Genomic DNA, 11,806 nt, shown 5'->3' on the forward strand with positions numbered 1-11,806 from the left:
TATACTGCTCAGTACTACTTCTCCTGTATGCTGGGTGGGTGTATATACTGCTCAGTACTACTTCTCGTCTCCTGTATGCTGGGTGGGTGTATATACTGCTCAGTACCACTTCTCGTTTCCTGTATGCTGGGTGGGTGTATATACTGCTCAGTACTACTTCTCCTGTATGCTGGGTGGGTGTATACACTGCTCAGTACTACTTCTCCTGTATGCTGGGTGGGTGTATACACTGCTCAGTACCACTTCTCGTTTCCTGTATGCTGGGTGGGTGTATACACTGCTCAGTACCACTTCTCGTTTCCTGTATGCTGGGTGGGTGTATATACTGCTCAGTACTACTTCTCGTCTCCTGTATGCTGGGTGGGTGTATACACTGCTCAGTACCACTTCTCGTTTCCTGTATGCTGGGTGGGTGTATATACTGCTCAGTACTACTTCTCCTGTATGCTGGGTGGGTGTATACACTGCTCAGTACCACTTCTCGTTTCCTGTATGCTGGGTGGGTGTATATACTGCTCAGTACCACTTCTCGTTTCCTGTATGCTGGGTGGATGTATATACTGCTCAGTACTACTTCTCCTGTATGCTGGGTGGGTGTATATACTGCTCAGTACTACTTCTCGTTTCCTGTATGCTGGGTGGGTGTATACACTGCTCAGTACTACTTCTCGTTTCCTGTATGCTGGGTGGGTGTATATACTGCTCAGTACTACTTCTCGTTTCCTGTATGCTGGGTGGGTGTATATACTGCTCAGTACTACTTCTCCTGTATGCTGGGTGGGTGTATATACTGCTCAGTACTACTGCTCGTCTCCTGTATGCTGGGTGGGTGTATATACTGCTCAGTACCACTTCTCGTTTCCTGTATGCTGGGTGGGTGTATATACTGCTCAGTACTACTTCTCCTGTATGCTGGGTGGGTGTATACACTGCTCAGTACCACTTCTCGTTTCCTGTATCCTGGGTGGGTGTATATACTGCTCAGTACTACTTCTCGTTTCCTGTATGCTGGGTGGGTGTATATACTGCTCAGTACTACTTCTCCTGTATGCTGGGTGGGTGTATATACTGCTCAGTACTACTTCTCCTGTATGCTGGGTGGGTGTATACACTGCTCAGTACCACTTCTCGTTTCCTGTATCCTGGGTGGGTGTATATACTGCTCAGTACTACTTCTCGTTTCCTGTATGCTGGGTGGGTGTATATACTGCTCAGTACTACTTCTCCTGTATGCTGGGTGGGTGTATATACTGCTCAGTACTACTTCTCCTGTATGCTGGGTGGGTGTATACACTGCTCAGTACTACTTCTCGTTTCCTGTATGCTGGGTGGGTGTATATACTGCTCAGTACTACTTCTCGTCTCCTGTATGCTGGGTGGGTGTATATACTGCTCAGTACTACTTCTCGTTTCCTGTATGCTGGGTGGGTGTATATACTGCTCAGTACTACTTCTCCTGTATGCTGGGTGGGTGTATACACTGCTCAGTACTACTTCTCGTCTCCTGTATGCTGGGTGGGTGTATATACTGCTCAGTACTACTTCTCGTTTCCTGTATGCTGGGTGGGTGTATACACTGCTCAGTACCACTTCTCGTTTCCTGTATGCTGGGTGGGTGTATACACTGCTCAGTACCACTTCTCGTTTCCTGTATGCTGGGTGGGTGTATATACTGCTCAGTACAACTTCTCGTTTCCTGTATGCTGGGTGGGTGTATATACTGCTCAGTACTACTTCTCGTTTCCTGTATGCTGGGTGGGTGTATACACTGCTCAGTACCACTTCTCGTTTCCTGTATGCTGGGTGGGTGTATACACTGCTCAGTACTACTTCTCGTTTCCTGTATGCTGGGTGGGTGTATATACTGCTCAGTACTACTTCTCGTCTCCTGTATGCTGGGTGGGTGTATTATACTGCTCAGTACTACTTCTCGTCTCCTGTATGCTGGGTGGGTGTATACACTGTTCAGTACTACTTCTCGTTTCCTGTATGCTGGGTGGGTGTATACACTGCTCAGTACCACTTCTCGTTTCCTGTATGCTGGGTGGGTGTATACACTGCTCAGTACTACTTCTCGTTTCCTGTATGCTGGGTGGGTGTATACACTGCTCAGTACCACTTCTCGTTTCCTGTATGCTGGGTGGGTGTATATACTGCTCAGTACTACTTCTCGTTTCCTGTATGCTGGGTGGGTGTATATACTCCTCAGTACTACTTCTCGTTTCCTGTATGCTGGGTGGGTGTATACACTGCTCAGTACCACTTCTCGTTTTCCTGTATGCTGGGTGGGTGTATATACTGCTCAGTACTACTTCTCCTGTATGCTGGGTGGGTGTATACACTGCTCAGTACTACTTCTCGTCTCCTGTATGCTGGGTGGGTGTATATACTGCTCAGTACTACTTCTCGTTTCCTGTATGCTGGGTGGGTGTATACACTGCTCAGTACCACTTCTCGTTTCCTGTATGCTGGGGTGGGTGTATATACTGCTCAGTACTACTTCTCCTGTATGCTGGGTGGGTGTATACACTGCTCAGTACCACTTCTCGTTTCCTGTATGCTGGGTGGGTGTATACACTGCTCAGTACCACTTCTCGTTTCCTGTATTCTGGGTGTAACTGTCTGCGCTCTGAATGTGTAGCGTATTCTGCGGCTCGGTGCTCACTCGGAGACTCGTGTTCAGTATTAATAATAAATCTGGTGTATACACGGCCGGCATTGCAGCAGAACAAAGCTTGTTGTCTGGTGTTAATTCCATTGTCTTCCTGCCCCGGCTAATGTTTTACGACTTGTTCAGATGTAATCTTAAAGCGCCGCGCCGAGCTCCGGTCCAGACGCAAGATCATTGGCTGCTTACAATGTAGAAGAATGATGGGGATTACTGTAACTGGCGTATAGTATTTCCATTTAGCCGCGTGTTTTCTTACGCTGTCTAACACAACGTTAATCCAGAGGCCGGCCCGAAAGATGCCGAAGCAATACAGATAATGGGATTATGGAGCAAAATGTGGCGGAGGCAGATGTGAGAACAAGACGTCATTTCCAGCCGAGTTGACAGTAATTTGAGTTAAACCGCTCTCCTCCTATAGGGACGGATAACACAAAGCATAGTTGGTAAATGTTTTTAATCAGTAATAAGACGCTAGTATAGCGGAAGAACCTAAAAAGCACGGTTTGTAATCTCTACGTAGTTATCTTGGTCACCAACACAAATAATAGCCAACATTATAACCCTTTTGAGCGCTGTGATGGCGGCCATTACTTGGACAAGACTTGCTACCCTGCCTTCTGATGTCCTGTTTATGAAACTGGGGATCTTTCTGATGTCCTATTTTACTGAATTGTCCTTAAAGAGGCTCTGTCACCAGATTATAAGTGCTCTATCTCCTACATAATCTGATCGGCGCTGGAATGTAGATAACAGCAGCGGTTTTTATTTTGAAAAACAATCATTTTTGAGCAAGTTATGAGCTAGTTTAGATTTATGCTAATGAGTTTCTCAATGGACAACTGGGCGTGTTTTTACTTTTTACCAACTGGGTGTTGTACAGAGGAGTGTATGAGGCTGACCAATCAGTGTCCAATCAGTGTCCAATCAGTGTCCAATCAGCATCATACACTTCTCATTGTTCCAGCCCAGCATGATCCACAACACAGTGTGATTATGCAGTGAAAGAAGCTGGGCTGGAACAATAAGAAGTGTATGACACTGATTGATGGGACACGGATTGGACACGGATTGGACACGGATGGGACACGGATTGGACACGGATTAGTCACTGATTGGTCAGCCTCATACACTCCTCTGTACAACACCCAGTTGGTAAAAAGTAAAAACACGCCCAGTTGTACATTGAGAAACTCATTAGCATAAATCTAAACTAGCTCATAACTTGCTTAAAAATGATCGTTTTTCAAAATAAAAACCGCTGCTGTTCTCTACATTACAGCGCCAATCAGATTATGTAGGAGACAGGGCATTTATAATCTGGTGACAGAGCCTCTTTAAGGTGCCAATCAGGGGCCCATAAGACGAGTTTCCCCTCCTTAGAAGCAGGTAAAGTCCTCTCAGCCATTCAGCCGAGCTAAGAGCGGTCACATGACACAGTTTCCTTAGGATCCTGAAGAGTGTTGTCTTTCAGAGAGGAACGGCTCACTAATTTTGGCCCCTGATTTAGTGCTTTGAGGGGCCTTTTAATGGCTTGACTTGTACCCAGAAGCTCAGCGTTCATAGGATATTTAAAAAAAGGTTGTGATTTAACATCAAATACTTCAGACTGAGCATCCCCCTCCTGTACGATCATCCACAGTACACTGACCATAGTGCATCTATAAGCAGCTGCGTTCTGTGCAGAAAATAGAAGCCCCTCGTCCTTTATTTCCCCTCCACCCATCACCTGGGATTACATGTTTAAAGAAAAAAAAAAAAGATTCAATGAAATCCCATTTCTTCCCAGCCCCGGTTCTCCCTGCAGATCGGCCTAAGGTCACTCATTTAAATTCTGTGCTTTAAGTTTTAATCTCTTGCCAAACCATTAAATCGATATTAAGAAGCTTCAAATGTCAAGGCTTTTGTTGTAAAGAGGGGAAGAAAAGAAAAAGGTTAAAAACCGGCTTTTGTAAATAAAATTACTTTAAGCCTTTATCAGCCGGGCTGCTCCCTCGCTGCCGTCTGTCTGAAGAACGTTTATAGACCGGCCCTTTAACACCTGGATAAAGGACTATAATCCCCATCCCAGGATCACCTAGGGGCTCCTGTTAATATGGGGCCAAGATGATGCCACCTGCAGCAGGTACAGGACATGCCACCTAGCTGCCAGGTCTATCTAGTCTTGTTGGCGTCACACCCATTAAAGGGTTATTCTAATCTCTGTTCACACTTTCAACATGGTTTCCATGTAACCCCCTTAAGTGTTCCCCTGACCTCTATATAGTTTTGCGATTTCAATGTGATTAACTGTATTTCCCGTTTTCTCTTTCAGCTGATTGACTACAGAGTGGAGTTTAGTAAATGGTGGTTAACAGAATTCAAGACCATCAAGTTCCCCTCCCAGGGCACAGTCTTCGACTATTACATCGACCCAGAGACCAAGAAGTTTGAGCCGTGGTCTAAGCTCATCCCCAAGTTTGAGTTTGATCCTGACATGCCATTACAGGTCTGTTCCATGTATATATATTTATTGTTTGGACTGTCAACACCGCAATGAATTGCATTTTGAAAGATGGAGTTTAATTAGGATTACTGCACGCACTGCCTCTCCCATGATGCACCACAGCCGAGCATGCTCAACACAGACACTGAATCAGGAAGGGGTGACATTGAAACGTAAACACGTGCAAACTGAGAGCTAACAGGAAGCCAGCAGAAAGATGAATGCAGCTCTGGAGTATGAGATAATCCAAAGCCAAAGATCTGTACCACACAAAGAATGAAAGGATTTACATTCATATATAGATCTACATTGTACAAGAGAGAAATGCACAACGCTTGTTCCCTGCACTCAGCCGAGTGACCCCTTCCTCCGCTCCACACTGTTGATATATAGCACATTATTCCCAGCAGGGAAATCTCATTGTGTATACAAAACAGAGACGGTGGCGCACAATACAGCTGCGTTTCGCTTTTATCGTTCTCGATGCTAGTTAAATGCTGCTTAGATTTCTGAAAGCGAGATGATGAAACGCGATAATTCAGACCCCGCGACTATTGTGTGTGCAGCTCAAAGCTGATAGATCCATCTCCCCAATCGCCATTGTTTGCACATTCTCCCTTTAGGAACGCGTTTCAGGTCTGCTTTTTTTTTTGTCTCAGACAGGAGAGGCGGCCCTGGATTTCTTAAATCTCTCTACAGTTGCGATGTCTTGCTCACTAAGCGGGACAGGCCTCAAACCATCAAAGTCGGTTTATGCGGAACATCTGACCTGTTTACATTTTATGTATTTAATGCAGTTCCTTAGTTTAAGGGGTTCTCTGCTATGGACAACACTATGTATTCGGGAATATTCACACACGCCAGATACGCTGCGTACACAGCATATCCGCTTTTGCAGCCACAGGGAGTTCTGGACAAAAAACCGCACCAAATTGTTGTGCGGTTTTTCGGCCGGATTGTCCACAGCGCACAGCGCCTAAAGAGAATAAAGTTTCATACTTACCCATAGCAATGCCGACGCGTCCCCCACTGCAGCCCGGCCTCCTGGGATGTGGGATAAAATGTCATCCCATGGGATTGCTGTAGCTTGTGATCGGCTGCAGCAGTCACATGGGATGAAACGTCATCCCTGGAGGCCGGGCTGGATGCAGGAGCAGAGAATTCTGGGTAAGTATAAGATATTTTTATTTTTTTTAGTTGCGTTTTTTGCCACGGAATCGCACCTTTTCTACCACCAAACTCGCAACATCTGCTATTTGTTGCAGGTTTTACCTCCCCATTGAATTCAAACCCGTAACAAAAAAGCAATTACGCATATATAATCGACATGCTAAAAAACGCACCACATGGTCGGTTTCTGAGCGGTTTTTTTCCGCTCCTCATTTACGCAGCTTGTGGATGAGATTTGTTCTAATCTCATCCACTCTGCTGCTACTGTATCATGCTGCCGGTTTTCCGCAGCGTGTGAACCCGGCCTTAGGAGGTCCCTTGATAATGAGCAGATCATAAATTCTCCCTCTTGCTGAGCAGCGGGCACAGGCGCTAGGGAACTTCAGAGATTTTTATTTGTTTTTCAATCCTTTTCTATTTGTAAAGGAAAAAAAAATGCAGCAATAATAAGTTGCAGATGACAAACTTCACCTATTACATTTATCCCGAGACCCAGAGATGACATTACAAGTCTTTCCTTCAAGTGTTTGCTCCACTCACATCCAAAGCTGCAGTCACAATTCTTAATGGTATCTACCTGAATATAAATGCACAATGCCAATAACATGAGTGTCCATCTTCTTTCTTGCTATCGTTTTCCCCTTGCATTTAAAGGGTCATCTAGTCTTGTGTTCGATTACTGTGGAATAAAAAAAAGTTTACTTTGGTATTTAATTCTTCACCATTTTCACAATCTCTGATTGCTGTGTATAAAAGGAAACATTCTGTAAGTAAATTAGAAAGTTGTAGAACTTTTTATGATTTACTTTCCTACAACCAGTTTCTAATAATTTTTCAGGCTTGTCTGGTTCACACCACAGAGACTATTCGAGTCCGCTACTTTATGGACAAACTTCTGGAGAAGAGGAGGCCGGTCATGCTGGTGGGCAATGCAGGCACTGGAAAGTCCGTACTGGTGGGAGAGAAGTTATCCTCTCTGGATCCTGACGAGTATCTAATCAAGAATGTTCCATTCAACTACTACACCACATCAGCCATGCTGCAAGGTAATGTGGAGTGCGTGCTCTGTACAACAAGTGTCATTGTCCTTGCTTCTATACAACGTTTAAAGCAATGACAACAAATCCTGCATCTTGGGTATGTGGAGTTTCAATGTTTTGTAATGTTGGGCAAGTTGTGAGTGCAATTCCCAATATATACAGCAGGTGGCAGTGTTCTATAACGCAGTGTCCTGTGCATAGGGGATCATATACAGAGCAGTAATGACAGATGATACTGTGCTATAAATGTCCAGCTTACTGTTTAATAGCAACCAACCTCTGCGGTCTCCCTTGTCCTGTAGAGTTAGATAGTGCTGAGATGTATTGGGGGTAATGTGCTCATATACCTGTAGAAAGAAAAGTATGTACCCCTTAAATTAAATAACTTCCCAGTACTTTTTCAATGATGCACATACATTTCCAGCTAACACTGCTGATGAAATGACATTGTTTAAACAAAAGTCGAGTTTTGTAAAATCCTTATTCTGAAATATATGTTTAGAATTGATATTTATGTCCTGACCTTGCCCTGCTCTTCCCTCCCACATGTGTTAGTGACAGTCTGCCTTGTGGTGCTCCTTTTATTCAGCGCTATGAACCTCATTTACAACTCTTTTGCACAAATGTAGGTTAAGTTCCCAAATGAGCACGGCACATCTTCGGCTCACAGCGCGCTCCAGGTACCTGCTTAGTCTGCGGTTTCTGCCTTGTTCTGCACATCTCAACCTTAGACTATTAGCTGCAATTTTCTATATGAGCTCCTGGCAGACATACAACTGCTTTAATTCAGAGCGCACTCATGTCACTGTATAGAAGAACATCACACACTCGAGAGGCAAAGAAAGTCTGAACTTCATAAAAAACATAATTACATTCAATTTGCTCAACAAACAGCAAAAGCCGAGCCGAACTTCATTAGAAGCAGATTCCCACAAATCTAAAAAGTCACCGGCCTCCTGTCTTAATTCAGAGCAATGGGGAAAGGTCAAGTTCTACACAAGAATTGCGTTTTTCATCTCATTTGGTTCATGTTTGTGTTTGGCTTATATATTTCCACTGTTCTCGGTTATTAATGTTAAAACTACAAGTTCCAGCATGTTTTGCATTGTGGTGTGATCAAGGTTTGACCAGTGACAGCCTAATATAACTGCTATAATACTACTCCTATATACAAGAATATAACTACTATAATACTGCACCTATATACAAGAATATAACTACTATAATACTACTCCTATATACAAGAATATAACTACTATAATACTACTCCTATATACAAGAATATAACTACTATAATACTGCCCGCTATATTCAAGAATATAACTACTATAATACTGCTCCTATATACAAGAATATAGCTACTATAATACTGCCCCTATATACAAGAATATAACTACTATAATACTGCCCCTATATACAAGAATATAACTACTATAATACTGCTCCTATATACAAGAATATAACTACTATAATACTGCCCCCTATATACAAGAATATAACTACTATAATACTGCCGCCTATATACAAGAATATAACTACTATAATACTGCCCCCTATGTACAAGATTAGAACTACTATAATACTGCCTCTATATACAAGAATATAACTACTATAATACTGCCCCTATATACAAGAATATAACTACTATAATACTACTCCTATATACAAGAATATAACTACTATAATACTGCACCTATATACAAGAATATAACTACTATAATACTACTCCTATATACAAGAATATAACTACTATAATACTGCCCGCTATATTCAAGAATATAACTACTATAATACTGCTCCTATATACAAGAATATAGCTACTATAATACTGCCCCTATATACAAGAATATAACTACTATAATACTGCCCCTATATACAAGAATATAACTACTATAATACTGCTCCTATATACAAGAATATAACTACTATAATACTGCCCCCTATATACAAGAATATAACTACTATAATACTGCCGCCTATATACAAGAATATAACTACTATAATACTGCCCCCTATGTACAAGATTAGAACTACTATAATACTGCCTCTATATACAAGAATATAACTACTATAATACTGCCCCCTATATACAAGAATATAACTACTATAATACTGCCACTATATACAAGAATATAACTACTATAATACTGCCCCTATATACAAGAATATAACTACTATAATACTGCCCCTATATACAAGAATATAACTACTATAATACTGCCCCCTATATACAAGAATATAACTACTATAATACTGCCCCTATATACAAGAATATAACTACTATAATACTGCCCCTATATACAAGAATATAACTACTATAATACTGCCCCTATATACAAGAATATAACTACTATAATACTGCCTCTATATACAAGAATATAACTACTATAATACTGCCCCCTATATACAAGAATATAACTACTATAATACTGCCTCTATATACAAGAATATAACTACTATAATACTGCCCCTATATACAAGAATATAACTACTATAATACTGCCCCTATATACAAGAATATAACTACTATAATACTGCTCCTATATACAAGAATATAACTACTATAATACTGCCCCTATATACAAGAATATAACTACTATAATACTTCTCCTATATACAAGAATATAACTACTATAATACTGCTCCCTATATACAAGAATATAACTACTATAATACTGCCTCCTATATACAAGAATATAACTACTATAATACTGCTCCTATATACAAAAATATAACTACTATAATACTGCTCCTATATACAGGAATATAACTACTATAATACTGCCCCTATATACAGGAATATAACTACTATAATACTGCCCCTATATACAAGAATATAACGACTATAATACTGCTCCTATATACAAGAATATAACTACTATAATACTGCCCCTATATACAAGAATATAACTACTATAATACTGCCCCCTATATACAAGAATATAACTACTATAATACTGCTCCTATATACACGAATATAACTACTATAATACTGCCCCTATATACAAGAATATAACTACTATAATACTGCTCCTATATACACGAATATAACTACTATAATACTGCCCCTATATACAAGAATATAACTACTATAATACTGCTCCCTATATACAAGAATATAACTACTATAATATTGCCCCTATATACAAGAATATAACTACTATAATACTGCTGCTATATACAAGAATATAACTACTATAATACTAGTCCTATTTATAAGAATATAACTACTATAATACTGCTCCCTATATACAAGAATATAACTACTATAATACTGCCTCCTATATACAAGAATATAACTACTATAATACTGCTCCTATATACAAAAATATAACTACTATAATACTGCTCCTATATACAGGAATATAACTACTATAATACTGTCCCTCTATACAAGAATATAACTACTATAATACTGCCCCTATATACAAGAATATAACTACTATAATACTGCCCCCTATATATAAGAATATAACTACTATAATACTGCTCCCTATATACAAGAATATAACTACTATAATACTGCCCCCTATATACAAGAATATAACTACTATAATACTGCCCCTATATACAAGAATATATCTACTATAATACTGCCCCTATATACAAGAATATAACTACTATAATACTGCTCCTATATACAAGAATATAACTACTATAATACTGCCCCTATATACAAGAATATAACTACTATAATACTGCTCCTATATACAAGAATATAACTACTATAATACTGCCCCTATATACAAGAATATAACTACTATAATACTGCTCCTATATACAAGAATATAACTACTATAATACTGCTCCTATATACAAGAATATAACTACTATAATACTGCTCCCTATATACAAGAATATAACTACTATAATACTGCCCCCTATATACAAGAATATAACTACTATAATACTGCTCCCTATATACAAGAATATAACTACTATAATACTGCCCCTATATACAGGAATATAACTACTATAATACTGCCCCTATATACAAGAATATAACTACTATAATACTGCCCCTATATACAAGAATATAACTACTATAATACTGCTCCTATATACAAGAATATAACTACTATAATACTGCTCCTATATACAAGAATATAACTACTATAATACTGCCCCTATATACAAGAATATAACTACTATAATACTGTCTCCTATATACAAGAATATAACTACTATAATACTGCTCCTATATACAAGAATATAACTACTATAATACTGCCCCCTATATACAAGAATATAACTACTATAATACTGCCTCCTATATACAAGAATATAACTACTATAATACTGCTCCTATATACAAGAATATAACTACTATAATACTGCTCCTATATACAAGAATATAACTACCATAATACTGCCCCCTATATACAAGAATATAACTACTATAATACTTCCCCTATATACAAGAATATAACTACTATAATACTG

General features: G+C 39.7%; 1 protein-coding gene and 1 long non-coding RNA gene across 3 annotated transcripts in view; one reads left to right on the forward strand and one right to left on the reverse strand.

Moving 5' to 3' along the window:
• Nucleotides 1–11,806, forward strand: part of DNAH9 (dynein axonemal heavy chain 9) — a 207,294-nt gene that overhangs the window by 110,245 nt on the left and 85,243 nt on the right. For both annotated transcript variants that reach the window (XM_075846330.1, XM_075846331.1), the window contains exons 38-39: nucleotides 4,983–5,156; nucleotides 7,162–7,369. In XM_075846330.1, the coding sequence (XP_075702445.1) occupies nucleotides 4,983–5,156; nucleotides 7,162–7,369 (382 nt within the window). The remainder of the gene's footprint in view (nucleotides 1–4,982; nucleotides 5,157–7,161; nucleotides 7,370–11,806) is intronic.
• The window catches only part of LOC142666333 (uncharacterized), a 173,976-nt gene continuing 168,970 nt past the window's right edge, over nucleotides 6,801–11,806 (reverse strand). Inside the window, exon 3 of the long non-coding RNA XR_012851660.1 lies at nucleotides 6,801–7,002. This is a non-coding gene — a long non-coding RNA (uncharacterized LOC142666333). The remainder of the gene's footprint in view (nucleotides 7,003–11,806) is intronic.

The sequence above is a fragment of the Rhinoderma darwinii genome, chromosome 13 (assembly GCF_050947455.1).
Source record: "Rhinoderma darwinii isolate aRhiDar2 chromosome 13, aRhiDar2.hap1, whole genome shotgun sequence".
Lineage (NCBI taxonomy): Eukaryota > Metazoa > Chordata > Amphibia > Anura > Rhinodermatidae > Rhinoderma > Rhinoderma darwinii.